This window comes from Diceros bicornis, chromosome 11 (assembly GCF_020826845.1).
Source record: "Diceros bicornis minor isolate mBicDic1 chromosome 11, mDicBic1.mat.cur, whole genome shotgun sequence".
Classification (NCBI taxonomy): domain Eukaryota; kingdom Metazoa; phylum Chordata; class Mammalia; order Perissodactyla; family Rhinocerotidae; genus Diceros; species Diceros bicornis.
In genome coordinates, this window is record NC_080750.1 from 12611383 (window position 1) to 12628285 (window position 16903).

Below are 16903 nucleotides of genomic sequence, written 5' to 3' on the forward strand. Positions count from 1 at the left end.
TTTATAATATATTTTGAATGTTGTTTACCATAGCATCATTTTTTCCCAGTTTGTTTCTTTTGCTTTGTATAAAAGATCACTCTGACTTTTTAAGGACTCTAAGAAGGGTGCTCTTTGATTTATAAATCATTACCCAATGTCTTCATTAGCAAAAGATATCAATGGCTCATTCAGCACTTGTTTTCTGGCTAACAAATTAATTCACAATATTGTACAAGTTGTCAAAAGAACGGCAGTTTCCTTACTTTGGAAGTTTTTCTAGCACAGTCTTCAGTTCTTCACATATGAGCTTCACAAGTCCATTCTTGATGTTACTATAGGAAACATCGATCATGAAGATAAAGGCTGGCGGGTTGGGAGGCTTATTCTTCTATAGGAAAGCAAACAAATCACATAAATATAATCAGGAAGTCTACAAATTTCATAATCAAATTAAAACACTCAGAAACTCTTGAAGGTCATTAGATGCTTCATCTAATATTTAGGATATAACATCTGGGGAATTAAATCATTTTCTAGAACACAGTCTCTGATGCTGTGAAAAAGATAGAGCTGTTTATTTTCCAGGGTATGACCTGGAATCCACTATTGAATTAGACAGTGTTACAATGTCTAGTGGAGAAGGTTCACTTTTGTAAAGCTCCAAAGACCTTGTTACTCCAAATGCCCAAGGGCGAGCACAGTCTGGTGGCCGGCCTCGCTTATAACACTCTGCCTTATAAGAAGCAATGTGCCTGCAACCCAGATAAATTGTGCCCCAAAAAAGTACATACAATAATTAGCATTTGTCTCTGAAACTGTTGTAAAACTTCATTAACTTGATACCGCTATTTTCAAATCTCTTCCTGTATAAGCTTTTTCAGTTTTAAAGACATGAAATTACATACTAAAATATAATTGTGTACTTTAAAAAATTATACTATATTGTTAAATACTTACCTATTTCTAACATATTTATGGTTAAAAAAATGGAATATTGGGCCTTTTCTCTATGTTTAAACAATCTCTGTAATATAAAGCAGCTGCTACATAGATGTTTTGTAGCTGTTGGTCCCTTTACTGGCTGGTATTCAAACAGCTCTTAGGAAGTGATTCTTCAGTTGGATCTTACAAAATATTTAGAAAAGAGAGCCACGGGCAAACAACTTTAGTGACTTACACGAGAGAAGAAAGAGTTGACTAATTTAATTTTTGACTTTATGATAAATGACAAAAATGTTCTAAAATAAAATTGTATTTTAATTGTTATAATTATAAAATTAGATGACAGTGTCTCCAAATTATATTACTGATTCATTCTATAACCACTACAAGGCAAGATATAACATTCTTCTAATAAAAGTCCTTCATTCAAAATAAGAAAAAAAATTACAGAACTTAAAAATCATCAATCTGAAAACTTTAATGCTTTGCCACATCCAAAATCAGATTGACAAAAAAACAAAAGAACTCTACTGCTGTCTATGTGAACAATTTTTATTGCAAATTATTCCTGATTCCCACCTAATCTAATTCATAACACACACTTATGCTGATTTATACTGAATGAAAATAACAATCATTTCCATTAATTAGACCAAAACCTCTTTGTGACCAACCCAAATGTGCCTTACCATTCTTGTATTCTCTCCTAAGTTCAGCGTTACCACGTGACCTTGGTATGGAGATATGGAGAATGTTTTCCATATCTCCAACCTACACATTTCTATGGAAAGCTTCACTGTAATTAGTTTATGTATGCAAAACCAATTCATCATTCCTCTAAATGACATTCTCTTCCAATGTCTCTTTCTCTACCAATAACATCACTACACACCAACTCAAATGCCTGAAAACATAAAATTAGATTTAACTATTCCTTTTCTTTCCATCACTGAGTCCCATTGATTTATTCTTTCAAAATGCTTCTTTCACACGTTTTACCCCATCCCTACCCTTAACCATCTGGAAACTTACCATCTTGTGCCTAGAAAACTATAATGGCTTCATCATTGGCTTCCTTAATCAATTATTCCACCCATTCAATATGGCTTGCTTTATCCAGCCAAGCTTAACATGTATGAACTCTATAAAAACCTAGTTTTACATGACATCTTACTAAAACTGCTCTCTTAAAGGTCACAGACCTCCTGACTACAAACTACAGTGACTTGAAGTAAAATCCAGCTCTCATCCTCAATCTCTTTTTTTCTCTTTGCAGTTTTAGGCATGGCAGACCACTTTCACTTTTTTAGCAGCCAAGGCCCTGTGGTGTCATTTCCTCTCCCACTTTTCTGACTGCTGCTTCTGCTTTTCATTTTCTTATCTTTCTCTAAAGGACACCCTCTTTTCTCTTTGTACCACATGCTCCATCACAGAAATCTCATTCTTTTACTCAGTTTTTTTTTTTTTGTGAGGAAGATCAGCCCTGAGCTAACACCCATGCCAATCCTCCTCTTTTTGCTGAGGAAGACTGGCCCTGGGCTAACATCTGTGCCCATCTTCCTCTACTTCATATGGGATACCGCCACAGCATGGCCTCACAAGCAGTGCATCGGTGCACGCCCGGGATCCAAACCCGGGCCACCAGCAGCGGAGTGCGTGCACTTAACCGCTCTGCCACGGGGCCGGCCCCTCTTTTACTCACTTTTAACCAGCACCTCTATACAGGTGACTCCTCAAATTCTCTCTCCTCAAGGTCTCTTTTCTGAGCTCCAGACCAGCATTCCAATTAACGAAAGCACACCTCCACGTAAAGATCCTGCCAGCGTCTTACACTCAAAATTTTAGAAGTTAAGACAACATTTCTCCCACTATACTGGTCTTTTCTATAAGAAACTTACAGAAAACACAATCCTCTAAAATGATCTGGGTTTGAAATCTCATTCTTTCCGTGGAACTGTCCACATCCCTTACCATCCACACCCAGTTAATTGTGAAGCCCCCTGTGACTCTTCTAGTGCCAGTACTCAAATTTAGACTCTCATTTTCTCTTTTTAAATTTTTTTTTTTTTTTTTTTTTTGTGAGGAGATCAGCCCTAAGCTAACATCCGCCAATCTTCCTCTTTTTTTTTGCTGAGGAAGACGGCCCTGGGCTAACATCGGTGCCCATCTTCCTCCACTCTACATGGGACGCCGCCACAGCATGGCTTACCAAGCAGTGCGTCGGTGCGCGCCTGGGATCCGAACCAGCGAACCCCGGGCCGCCGCAGCGGAGCGCGCGCACTTAACCGCTTGCGCCACCGGGCCGGCCCCTAAATTATTTTTAATTGTGGTAAAATACACATAACATAAAATTTACCACATTAACCATATTTAAGTGTACAGTTCAGTGGTATTAAGTACGTTCACACTGTTGTGCAACCATCACCACCACCTATCTCTAGAACTCTTTTTATCTTGCAAAACGGAAACTCCAGACCCATTAAACAATAACTTACCATTCTCTCCTCTCTCCAGTCCCTGACAACCACCATGCTACATTTCTACAGTCTGTCTCTATGAATCTGACTACTCTAGGTACTTCATATAAGTAGAAACATACAGTATTTGTCTTTTATATGACTGGCTTATTTGACTTAGCATAATGTCCTTAACATTCATCCATGTTGTGGAATGTGTCAGAATTTCCTTCCTTTTTAATGCCGAATAATATTTCATTGTATGTATATACCACATTTTATTTATCCATTCATCTGTCAATGGACTCTTGGGTTGCTTCCATCTTTTGGCTACTGTGAATAATGCTGCTATGAACATGGGTATGCAAACGTCTCTTTGAGACTCTGCTTTCCATTATTTTCGGTATATATCTAGAAGTGGAATTGCTGGATCATATGATCATTCTTTTTTTAATTTTTTGAAGAATTCCTATACTACCCTCATTTTCTCTTGCTTGGACTACTACATTAACTTCTAATACCTCCCTGCTTCCAATTTCTCTCCTCTCTTTCTACATACAGACTTCCGTCAGAATAACAACTGACTGAGGCACAACAGAGATGACAATGCAACTGCCTCTGAGGACAGGAAGTTTACTGAGTCCCCAGAGCCGAACTCAGAACATGGCCCAAAAAAGAGTACTGTGGATTGATTGAGTGAATGAATGTGGGGGTGGATGGATGGATTAATGGAAACATCTCCTTCCTTACCTTTGTCCTCATGGCCTACTGAATTCACATTAATTCTTCAATGGGCAGCCCTTCAAGACTCCCCATCATACTCATTTAGCAAACATATATACAAAGATCAGAGATCAAAGATGTGATGCCAAACCAGTGGAAAATAAGAGGATAGTCTGTGTCACAAAACAATTTCCCAGCTTTACTTCCCATCATCATTCTCCAATACACATTCTTCTCACTAATTTAAGTGCTTGCCATTTTCAAAACATTTCCTATCCAGAAGTCACCGCCTAGTGGGCCTGGGTCAAGAATTTGGCCAGAAAAGTGTTTTGTTTGGCATAATGTTTCAAAAATATTTGAACTTGAATGTGTTTTGGAGGAAGGGGAATACACTCTCAATTATCCTAGTCCCCATGCTAGGTCCACGTGACACGCCTACAGCGCCCGCCTCACCGCTGAAGAAGGCAGAATATGTTGCGAAGACCTTTGTACAACTGCTCCTGCTCACCATTCAGTTTCCCCTTCCATTTCCACATGTCCACACTCTGCTCATGTCCACATCAGCTCAAATGTCTCTTCTTCTCCGAATCCCTCTCTGATCCTCCAAATCATAAGTTATGGCTTGTCTGTTTTCTATGGCACTCTGATTATTCTACTCTGATAGCATTTACAGCACTTATATTTGGGTTTAAATCCTAATTACATACTTTTCTGATCAGGTCTATACATGGTAAGTATCTTGGGGTATCAGGTTCATTATCTTGCTAATTTTGGCATCCCTCACAGCACATAGCCAAGTGCCTTGGACAGGTGAGGTATCCAATAAATGTCAAAGTGAATTAAAGCTAAGTGGTGAAATTACATTTTTATATAGAAAAAAAAAGAGCCTGGTTTGGAATGAGATTTTACATACTAGGTATACTTTATATGCAGATACATTCTGTAAACTTATAGGTGAAAAACTCCCAGTTATGTGACAGAGCTGGGGTCTGCTTTTCCAGGGGAACTTCCTGATGATTCTGTAACTACTTGCCTACATATCCACAGCGTATTGATAGAGAATAGGGGTTCTATGGTCACACAGACATGGTTTTCAGTCTGGCTCCATCATTTTTTAGATGTCTGACCTGAGGCTGGTACTTAAGATCTCTAAGCCTTTGTTTCCCCGTATAACGGTGGTACCCAACACATGGGTTCACTGTGAGGACTAAATGATGTAATGCATAGAACGCACTTAGCATAGAGCATCACAGAGAGCAAATGTCCAATAATGTTCATTTTATTATCTAAAATTGGTATTAAGATAAACTAAATAAATAGGGAAAAATGTGATTTTGTAGCCCTCCTTTAAGTTTGTGTGGTGTTAAAAAATACACGTACAAATTAAATAAGCTCTTTTTCATCGTCCAAATCCCTAAGGCAATTCATTATTATACTTTATTTACATTTTAAATTATAATGAAATTTGAAGATATTTACAGCATCTTTTATTATCAACCTTACTTGGAATATTAAAAAGAAGATTAAGCTTACAAAAAACTCTCCACGATGTACAATTTTTATTTGGTTCCTTGCCTGCTGGGTCAGACTTCCCATCAATTAGCCATCTGAAACATTTCCAGATAACACAGTTTGAAGATACTGAGACTTTTGTTCCCAGAAATAGATTTGACTCTCTGCCTAAGGTTCTACTAAAAAAGCATAAAATCAAGATAACGTAGCCTTTTTGGCAGAGAACTGGAAACTCAGAGCATACTTAGAATTATACTACGGTTGCAAAGATCACTGAATAAATTTTCCATCACTAGTTACAGTGGCTTTATTACAATTAATTAGAACTTTATATGTTTATGTTCTGCCTAATCATTCAACTTCAGTCAACAGCAGTGAAGAACAAACAAACTGTCCAAAAATAATTGGTACTTTAGGACATGGTTTTGCCTGAAATAAAGCATTTGTACCAAAAATGTTCTTTGTTTCCCCAAACATGTTCAAATGTTACAACATTTTAAAATAATAAAACAACTTTTTATAATAACTAGTTCTATGAAATGTAGCGAAAAAGTCATACAACATACTAAAATAAACACAAAAGTTATGTTAATTGAAAAAATTTAAAAATCCAATCAATTGAAAAAACTTTCTAGTTAGGAAAAATGTTCTTTGTAATTTATACTCAATACATGGACTGATCCCCTAGTAAACATCTTTGAAAGAAATCTGTGGGTCAGAGGCTGTTTTCTGAGAACTAAGCATTAGTAGGCATTCATTTTTGGATGGGAAAGTAAGGAAATAAGTCAGAATAACTCTGTTTCTTCAAGTCCCCACATGGTACTTCAGATATAAGCTGAAATCTGAACTGATACCCAAGAAGATATTTTCAAATTACTGAAGAATTTTAAAGCCCTGCAAGGTAACCATAATGACGACACTATTACTATGACATTGGAGAAGGGAAACAGCCAGTCCTGGGATAGTTGCAAATTCATTCATTCATTCATTCATTCATTCATTCATCCCACATACGTTATCAACTGCCTACTCTATGCCAGAATACTGTGGTAGATAAAGAACTCTAGGACAAGCCATAAAGATAGCTAGGACAAGATTCTTGTCCCCAAGGATATCAGAATCTATGAAGAAGGAAAACATATAAGAAGATTTAAATTCCATGAGGATAACTCATGATATATATAAGATATATGGACCAAATTCTACGAAAAAACAAACCAGAAGATTTAGTATATAACTACCATGATGAAGTCAGAGGAAGTTGTGTGCACACACGCATGCATACACACACTCACATAAAATAAAATTTCAGCCAGGTATTAGAGCATAAGCAGGAATTTGCTAGGTGGGGTATGTACAGATGCAACAGGAGGATGCACAAGTAGTCTGGTCAAAGGACTATCTTATATACAAGCATGGAGTTGTAAAAGGGAGTGATGAACTCAGAGCATGTAGTAAGAGTTCTGTACAACTGAAGATATAGCTGAGGTGGTAGTTTGGGATCCAACTGTTAATGGTCTTATAAGGAAACTTAAATTTTTTAATTAAATTTTTTAGATTAAGGTAGTGGGGGGAGTCTCATGGTTACATTTTAAAGCAAGGATCCCAGGCCGTTGAGATAGTCTAAGGGAGATTCTGAGAGACTTAAACCACTGTGGTGACAATGTGGAGAAGGCAGGTACGGAAACATGTCCATAGTCCCACTGACCACATTGGTTGAGCCTCTGCCTTAGAAGGGAAACTTTTCTGAGATGATTGACAAAACAAACAAGGGAGAGGCACTACACAGAACTGCTGCAGTAAGAACCCAGTATATTCTACCTGGTAGGGACATAAGAATTAGTTATTGTTTTTTCTTTCTGGCACCACTTTTTAGTCTCTAAAAATGATCACTGCAGTCGATGGTTTGGCTATTCAATCATGTTAACAGCCTAGAAGGCTTGATCTGTGTCTTAGGCATTTCTACATCCCCATGGCACCACAAAAATGCTTTGTTTGTGAATCAAGAGTCAGTTCTTTACATATGAAAGTTATTCACTTGTTTGTATTTGACATCAATTTGTAAACACTTGAAGCCCTGGGAACACTTACTCTGCAATAATCCAAAGTAGCAACATATTCATAAGATCCTAGAGATAGCTCTGGCTTCTCATAGTGGTCCAGTCTTCTTCCAATGTGGTCCAGATGTTGGAAATAGAATGGTGGAACTAATAAAAACAAATAGGAAAGGAAATCTTTTGTTTTCATAACACAGGCAATTTAATAAGTTCTCAAAATTTATTATGGGAGGAAAGGAGTTAGAATGAGGAAAAAAAACTATCTTAAAGCTGGGATGTGTATCTTCTAAATGTCCTCCATTTAAAAAGCATGTCTTAGAAAGAAGGAGGGTTTTCTAAGAAAGTCCCCTTGACCCTTCTACAAGTTATTGGTGACAAACAACATTTATGATTTGGACCATTGTAAAGAAACAGGGGATAAAAGTACTTGTGTTTTTAAGTTGTCACAACCAAAATTTAATTGTCCCTATTTAATTACCTCTTTTTACAAGGAATTCTGGCTTTTCTATTTAAATTTTAAACACACCTAACATAAATATACATTGGTTACTTGAACTATACTGTTAACTATGATATTTATTATCCTTTAATTAAGAGATGGCTTCAGTCGTAGGGAGTTTGCAGGGTAATCTTTTAATGTTTGGGCTTCAGAGTGGAGAGGATTACTGTATTAGGGAAAGACCACACCACGAAGATCTCATCTGAGGAACTCTTAATTTGATTCAAATGTCTAAAGAGGTTAGTTCTGGCAAAGACCTGGAAGTCATCCAGTAGCACAGGAACACTCATGAGTCACCCACTGCACACTTGGACAAATATGGCCTGGTATCTCTGAGAAAACGAACTCTCGCTGCCTCGAGATTAATAGGGCTGGCTCTGAAACCACTGACAAGAGAGGTATTTAGAATAACCAGCAATGCTCTGGCTTCAAGCATTTCATAAAGAACAACATTTTCATTTGTAAAACCACAGAAGTTATGTCTTTTGTTTTAAAACCAGCAACTCAGTATTCTTTATTTTTAGTTGTGAACTAACACGTGGATTACAACAGGACTGTTTCCTTAGGCTGGACTTAAAAATAATCACTGAGGCTTGATCTTTTTTTTTTCCATATCATGGCCATTTCTTTTTAAACAAGTTTTGTAAGATTCATACGTACATGTGGATCTCTGAATTTGGAAAATTCAATGTCCTGAAAAGATTATGGAAGTGGGAAACTGACAGTCTCAGCTGAGCTGAGTAAATGATGAGAGCCTTAAACTGCTGTTTGGTTTCATTTAGATGAGCTGGGCGATGCCGCATTGGCTGTTTTAGGATGTGTGATGTGGTAATTTCTACATAGTTTCTACAATTCATTTACATTCACAGGCCTGCATGTAGTATGTGAAAGTTTTTTCCTTTAAAATTAATTAATTTTACATCCATTAGCATTTAATATTATCTGTCATGTTTTATAAACCAAAATTCAAGTCACCCCATAAACTATGCACTGCCATATAACACTTGTCTTTCTGCTTGCCTTTTGGCCTCACAGGCTTCCCAGTGCAATTTCTGGACACTTTGAAGAGAATTAGAGTGGAACAATGTGACCAAGCCTGCTGGGTTCTTCCTAACTCCAACAAACCTCTGACTTCTTTAAACCTAAATGGAGAATGTAGGTGTCAATGTAAATCTAAGGGAGTCTGGCTTCCTTGCAGAGACAAATATTTGAGCCTAGGATGAACATGGAAAATGAAGATGGCAGCTTCCTAGGAGGAGATACTCAAGGGAGAGAAATTCATTGTGTAGTGATACAAGAGCTCTGAGTGGCTTTTCTCTAGCAGGAAGTGGCCAGGCCTTTTAAGGCTCTGAGCTGATACTTTGGGTGTGAGGCCAGGGAGTCACACCAAACTGAAAATCCTGGATGCTCCAAGTGGATAGACCTTGGATAAATTTCTGATCACCTTCCTACAAAAGTTGAGGGCTTGAGTGAAGACACTGAGGAGCTGGTCACCTTCGTGGAGGCATTTATCAAAACGTTTCAGGAAAGCCCTTTGCCTTCTCATGCCTTTTTCCTCCCAAAACTAAAGCACAGGGAAGTAAATTGTCACAGGTTTCCTGAAATCCGGGTCCCAAGATTGTGTGATAGCCAAGGATTTGGTTGCAGAGTTCATCAGAATGAGAGACAGAATAAGATCTTCCCCAGAAAGAGAAGTAAGGGTGGAGAACCAATAGAACGTGGTCTCACTGGTATGTCTGTCTATCTATCCATCTATCTATCTATCCATCTATCTATCTATCTATCTATCTATCTATCTATCTATCTATCTATCTATCTATCTATCTATCTATTTTTGTGAGGAAGATCAGCCCTGAGCTAACATCCATGCTAATCCTCCTCTTTTTTTGCTGAGGAAGACCGGCTCTGAGCTAACATCTGTTGCCAATCTTCCTCCCTTTTTCCCCAAAGCCCCAGTAGATAGTTGCATGTCATAGTTGCACACCCTTCTAGCTGCTGTATGTGGGACGCGGCCTCAGCATGGCCCAAGAAGCGGTGCGGCGGTGCGCGCCCGGGATCCGAACCCGGGCCGCCAGTAGCGGAGCCGAGCACTTAACCGCTAAGCCACGGGGTCGGCCCTCACTGGTATATCCAATTTGTACTGAGTAGATGCCACATTTGGAGCAAGGAAAGAGACATCCCGAGAGGACCATGACACAGTCTTTGAGGCTAGAAACCAATGATTCCACTCCACAGCCAGGCATTTTTAAGAACTGACCAAAAGTCTTTGTGAGGAAGCCTCATAATGCAGTCTCTGGCATTCTAAGTTGGGCAAAGCCATGGACTGTGATGGGGTGCAGGGGGACAAGGAGACAGGCATTGCTCTCCCGCCAGGGACACTCATGGAGTTGAGACACCATGAATGCAATGCCATAGGCAGAAACTGTGCCCGAGTTCACCTGTTCTTAGGGAGTAGCCAGCAGCCACAGGAGACATGGCTCCTGGGCCGAGTGTGATACGTTCCTCAGATCTAACGACCTGCAGGGAAGCGTGTCTACAAAGATGAGAAAAAGAGGAAAACAGAGAGAAAACTCAAGCTCTAGTAATCATCACATGGTTCTAGAAAGACTATAAATGTAAAAGCATGTGGGAACATTCTCAGCCTGAGTACGTGCTTTATTTGACACCAAAGAATTAAAAATATAGACGTTATAAATATAATAAATGTAAGCGCTTTTAGCAAGTTTGTAATTTTTTTCAACATCAGTGAATTTACACTGGAATGAAATAAAAAATATAGCGAATCTGGGAAAGCCCTTCATAATAATGCTTTTTCCTTCTTAAACAATCCAACATCCATATTGGGGGGAAAAATCTATATATGTGTTAAAGTCTTTAGGCATACCTTAGCTTTTCCTAAATACTGATGAGATCATACTCAAGAATACTTCAGAGGAATGATGAAAGAGAAAAAAAAATCTCAGATTTCTCATCTATAAACACAGATAAAGAAGGTTCTTCTTTATAATTTCCCTGGAAAGAAACCAACCAGAACATGCTTCGTTTGGGACATCCAAGCCCCTCTTAGCCTCACAGAAATGCATAAGACCCACAAGGAAGTTGCTGTGTTTCTTATAAAACTCAAAGTAGGGAAGTAATTTTGCTTCTCAATCTCCTTCCACAAAGGCTCAGTTGGAGGCAAAATGAAATTTTACCTCTTATGTTTACAGACAATAAACCTGACAGATTTTTTTTCCTCCTTCATCATTCCTCTGAGATTTTCTTTTTTTAACTTTTTAATTTTTTTTATTTTTGTTATTGCAGTAACATTGGTTTATAACATTGTATAAATTTCAGGTGTACATCTGAGTTTTTCTTGAATGCAAACTTATCAGTATTTAGGAAAAGCTCAGGGATAACTAAGAGCATTAACATACATATTTTTTTCTAAGCTGAGAAGTATAACCTATTTCATTTAATAAAGAGCTTTCACTAAGAGCATTTATTGGCACCACTTACCGTCATTCACACAGTTGCAAAATCCACACTGATACCTCCTTCCTCCTTCGATGAACTGCATAAATGGGCACATGTACGCTTTGCACCTGTTGCATCTGACTGGTCCATTCTCTCCATGATTTACCAAGTAAAGGGGAGTCTGTAAGAAGCAAGCAAAATTAAGAAATAGGTAGGTATAGGATTTTTAGGTATTTCAGAAATCCTATGTAATAACTGTAATTTGAAAAGTCTTCTAACGGCACTCATTAAGGAACTCTTAACTCGTAGCGTTCGTGAGGAGAGTAAGGAGGCCTCTTTTGAGACCTTGTGAAGTCCAGGCAATACTCAAACAAAAATTAATTTAAATTTCTATCTCATTTATAAGCATATATGTATATATGTATACTTATGTATATGTGTGCATGTATATTTACTTGTATGTGTGTGAAGACAGAAAGAGAGAAAATACAATAATGGTAGTAATACTTAATAAAGTTTATGTTAAAAATGACCTGGACATCTTGTAACACATATTTTACTAAGTTTGTTCAATGACTATAAATAAAGAAGTAAATTATGTCTGATTTTAAAAGCTCTAGTTTGCATAGCAGTATGCTGTTTAGATAGTTCCATCAAAGTATACAAAATGTTTCTTACAAAATGCAACTATCTGAAGAAATATTCAAGAACGTTCACTTATTTAGGCAAGGAGGCTGAGTCTGCCTTTGCTGTTACTTTATCCCATGACAAAATGTTCCACAAAGTACTCTCGATATGGCTGGTCATGTTTTGCCAGAACTGAAAGATAAATATTTCAATTGCTTCTTCCTCATAAACATGTGGAGAAACCATTACACATCTTTTACAGCTTGAAAGTGAAAAAGCTTAGCATTAGAAGTCTGCCTTGTTTCTCAACTCTTCCGGCTTTCAGAACAAAACCACAAAGATCCTTCTTGTTTGTATAAATCTCCTTAAAGATAACATTTCTAGAAAAGCTTGAGAATTACAGGGTTTGGCACATCAACTGAGTTTTTCTTTAAGAAAAGGATGTAAATAAAGCAGACTGCTTTTTAACAGAGGCCTGAAGAGCAGGAGGAAGGTGGCGATGGAGAAGTGGGGGCATAAGACCATTTTCTGCGCGTCTTAGAAAACCAAGATCTACTGTTTGTCCCTGCCCAAGCGTTCAATGTGAAGACTAATCCACCGCTGAGGTTTCAGAAATGAGTTGTGTGCGGTCTCACAGCAGGAAAAAACAGGTTTAGTAGAATACATAAAAGAATCAGGGAAAGGATAAAAAAATATATATATTCGCAGTCACTCGCCACTGCCTCTGCACTGCCCTCTCTCTCTCTTGCCTCAAGAAAGCCAGAAGACAGATGGGATTTTCTTGTTTATGGTCTCTTCTGGTCCCTAGCATGGGCACAGCTCTGGTGCCCCTCTGGTAGGGTTGTGACAAGGACTAAATGAGGAATACATCTGCGGTACAGACTACCACGCCAATTGGATAAATGGTAACTGTTGTTATCATATCTGTACAGAACAACCTTTCCTCTCTCAAAACCACTCAGCTCAGGAGAGAGTAAATTTAGTAGGAAAATTATAGTTTGATAAGTTTGAGATAGGCTGGAGTTTCTAAAGGCATTTCTTTATAGAAATATTTAAAGTAGCTAACGTGTTATGATAAAATGTTACTGTAAAAATGATCTAGAAGACCGGGAATCTACCTTTCAGGAGACTTTGATACGATCTAACAGGTAAAAGTTGAGGGGCCCAGTAGAATTTAAAAACACTCTCAGAATTTGATTCAAGTACACACACACATATTCAAATTTTGACGTATACAACATTTTTTTAATACAAACTTGTTGTTTGAAAGGCATAAAGTGACAAAAGCTTGTCCTCTTTAGCTGGTAATTATAAGAAATAGTCGGAGGGGACAAAAAGGAGGCAAACAAGAAGACGTAGGTACCAATGCAGCGGTAGTCTAAGAGGCAGTCTTAAGACAAGGAATGGAGAATTAGAGTAAGAAATGCAAGACAACCAAAATGCAAAGATAAAGGAGCTTTCTCTGGATCAAAACTCCAGTTATCTGTCACGTCTTTGGTTGCTGTTCTGTTCCACAGCTTCAACCCCTGAGACCAGGAGATGCTTTCAAGAGTTAAACGAGGGAGAAAGCCTGCACTTGGCATTCACTCCAGCCAAGTTTACTTCTTTCATCCTTTATTTTCAGAGTTCAAAGGCTATAATCAATTCCCTGAGAGGCTTTAGAAACAAAATATGATGCAATTATTTGCTAGACAAAGCAGAGGTAATGGAAGCAAAACTAACCTTATTTTTACTGATAGGATTTACTTAAAGACAGGCCCAGCCTACAATTACTGTGAAATTGTCAGCAACTAACACGTAAGCATTCCAGTCCTGGCAGATGCAAACTTGCAGATCCGAAACGAAAGTCTTGTAATAAACTAGAGTCAAGCAATGACTGCATCTAGGCTGTACAATACACTTACATTTTTTTCTATTTTCACTCTTTTGGAAACTGGATGATGGATAGGTAAGTAAGGTCCTCAGACAACTGAGGTGACAGTAAAGAATGTTAAAAGCTTTTTAACTGTTTACATTTTCTTTTTGGGCAACAGGAGAAGGGTTTCTAAATTACACTGTCTTGTTTCATCTCTCTCAGGCCATGTTGAAAAGCGTCAGAGATTTTTCTTGCTCTCTCCAGATGTCTGCTTATCTGCTCTACAGTAGTGTGCATGAGCTCATAAACAGCTAATCTCACCGTTCTGAGTTCAACTTTAGTGTATGTAGCTTTAAAACAAAAATCAAATTACTTTCCAAAAAGTTCCCTAAGTTGTTTTTTTCTCACCAAGGGCATTATATCATACTTACCATAGAAATATTTTCAGATTTTATAATTTTGTTTATAAATATGCTTTAATATTTTGGCTTCTAGTATATTCCTGCCTGCTTTTTCTTTTCTGTTCTTCTCTTAAGTGGAAAAAGTGGAAGGATGGAGAGAATAATTCTAAAAGTCTCATCTGGCTATTCTTGGTTCTGGTCCCGTGTGGCGTGAGTTTATACAGCAGGAAAGTGACGAGGAGGCTCAGGAAACAAGAGGGAGGAGACTACTATTTGAATCTTTTTGAATTATCAGGGCTATGCCAAATACTTTATTGGCACTAATTTTAATTAAGATGCTTTAATTGAATAAAATGTATCTCTTTTTTGTGCATGTATAACAATGGTCGATTTTGGAGCATAAGCAAGAATATAAATCACTGAAAAATTAGATTCAGTGTTAATGTGATATAAGTGATTTTAAAAACAAAATAAAACAAAAAACTTTTGGTCATTTTTCCATGTAAAAGGAGTAGACAACAAGATGAATCAATCAGTAACTCCTTGGTAGTACTCATACAGTTCTTAAAGTTTTCTTATATTAATAGATTATCAGTTTTCCAAGTATTCCTGCCATTCTCTCAGGTGACTTGAACATTTGTGCAGTCAGTCCTGAGTATACTGTGTGCCTCAGGGGGGCCTACAGCCTAGTGAGGGAGAAAGACATTTAACAAACAAGCAAGCAAATGTACAGTGAAAAGAGCAAGGTAGGAGTAGAAAGAGTGCTTGGAAATCATCATTAATAAAAGTTCTGTTCAGCTGAAAAGGCAATGTTAAACTATTCACAGATTGTATTTCCAAAGCAAAATAGAAAAATGAAGCACAACACAGAAAGAGCTCACGTGGAGAATTTTTATAAAGTTTGTAGCGTGTGTATTTTTGTTTCGGCATCTGTATAACAAAGAAAAGTCTGAATACACAAGTCTTGCTATATAGTTTCTGTTTCAGAAAAGTGAAGAATAATAGAAGGCAGCTTTAAATATTAAAAACTGATTATTTCAAATCTGGAAAGCTGAAGAAAATACGAAGGTGTTTTTATATCATAGATCCAGTAGGTGGCACTGTGCAACTAAAAACTAAATCAAAACTATATAGTAATTTCCTCAGCAGGTAATAGAATACTCAAGATAATTATGCTACATTCATTTTACGCACCTATAATAACATTTAACTGAAGTTATGTCAGCTATTACCATCACAAAATTAAGAAACCTACACCTTTCTTGAAAAAACCAATGATTAAAAAATATTCTAGATGAAACAAAATGAGATTAAACATGAAATACAGGCTATTATAAGCATAAATTATATAGAAATTACAGAATGTGCCAAATTTACTGAAGATAATAGCCAAGTAAAACTTATTTTAAAAGTTTCTAATCTTCTACCAACTTTTCCTTGACTATATGTAGGAAAAAAGGGGCATTGTTGGGCGAGGCAGCCCCGAAGGACAACAGGCAGCCTAGAGGTGGGCCGGAGAGCGAAGGGCAGAGGAAGCGACAGCTCCTGCAGCCAGCGTCCACCTCTTGCTCTCCATCCACAGTAGCATTCCAGGTCCAAATAACAAAGCAGAGACAGCGAGGCTTGCACAGTGGTGCCCAGCAGTACACTGTGAGGAGGAAATGGTTTTCTAAAGCAAACGTCCACCTTCTTGTTGAAACATCCAATCACAGGGGATGGTGTGGATGAAGGGACAGGCGAGACACAGTGGCCAAATCCGAGCTTTCAGGAACACGCTGACTTCACAATATTATACCTGCCTGTATCCAGGATATTGCTCAGTGAAAACTGTCCCCATCGCCTCTTTCTTCTCCCATCTGCCCCATTACCCACCTCCTCATTTTCAGCATCACAGTTCATCTAAGGTCTAACACAAGCCCACACACAGATTCACTCCTTAACTACCTATTCTCCCCTGCCTTCTCATGCTTGTTCACTGATTTTGAAAAAATACATATTTTTCCATTTTCAGTGTACACTCCTCTTCCCTTTCCCCACCCCCACCCTTTTAGTTCCTTCATTCCAAGTCTCCAGAAAAGTGACAGTGTCCTGGAACTATATAGTTGTCCCCACATGACCACTACTCTACTTTACTAAGTGCCTGAAGGAAATATCTCAGGTAAATAGTTCCTGGTAACAGGAGAGAAAGTTCTGCCCACGGTGGTTCCTAAATCAGATCACAAGATTATAGCAAGATGACCTCCCAAAATGTGACACAACCCTGCAGCTTGATAAAGGATCATACTCAACATCAGATTACATTCCCCAGTTGATCACGGTCGACATACATCCCCAGCAGCAACAGGTTCATGTTGTCAAATGCGATTTGGGCAGTTACTTCTCGGGATTGCAGT

The 16903-nt window shown here is 38.0% G+C and overlaps 1 protein-coding gene across 2 annotated transcripts in view; it reads right to left on the minus strand.

Moving 5' to 3' along the window:
- The window catches only part of SEC24D (SEC24 homolog D, COPII coat complex component), a 100672-nt gene that overhangs the window by 31846 nt on the left and 51923 nt on the right, over positions 1-16903 (minus strand). For both annotated transcript variants that reach the window (XM_058549967.1, XM_058549966.1), the window contains exons 9-11: positions 11670-11808; positions 7707-7822; positions 246-370 (exon numbers count right to left, since the gene is read on the minus strand). In XM_058549967.1, coding sequence (XP_058405950.1) covers positions 246-370; positions 7707-7822; positions 11670-11808 — 380 coding nt within the window. The remainder of the gene's footprint in view (positions 1-245; positions 371-7706; positions 7823-11669; positions 11809-16903) is intronic.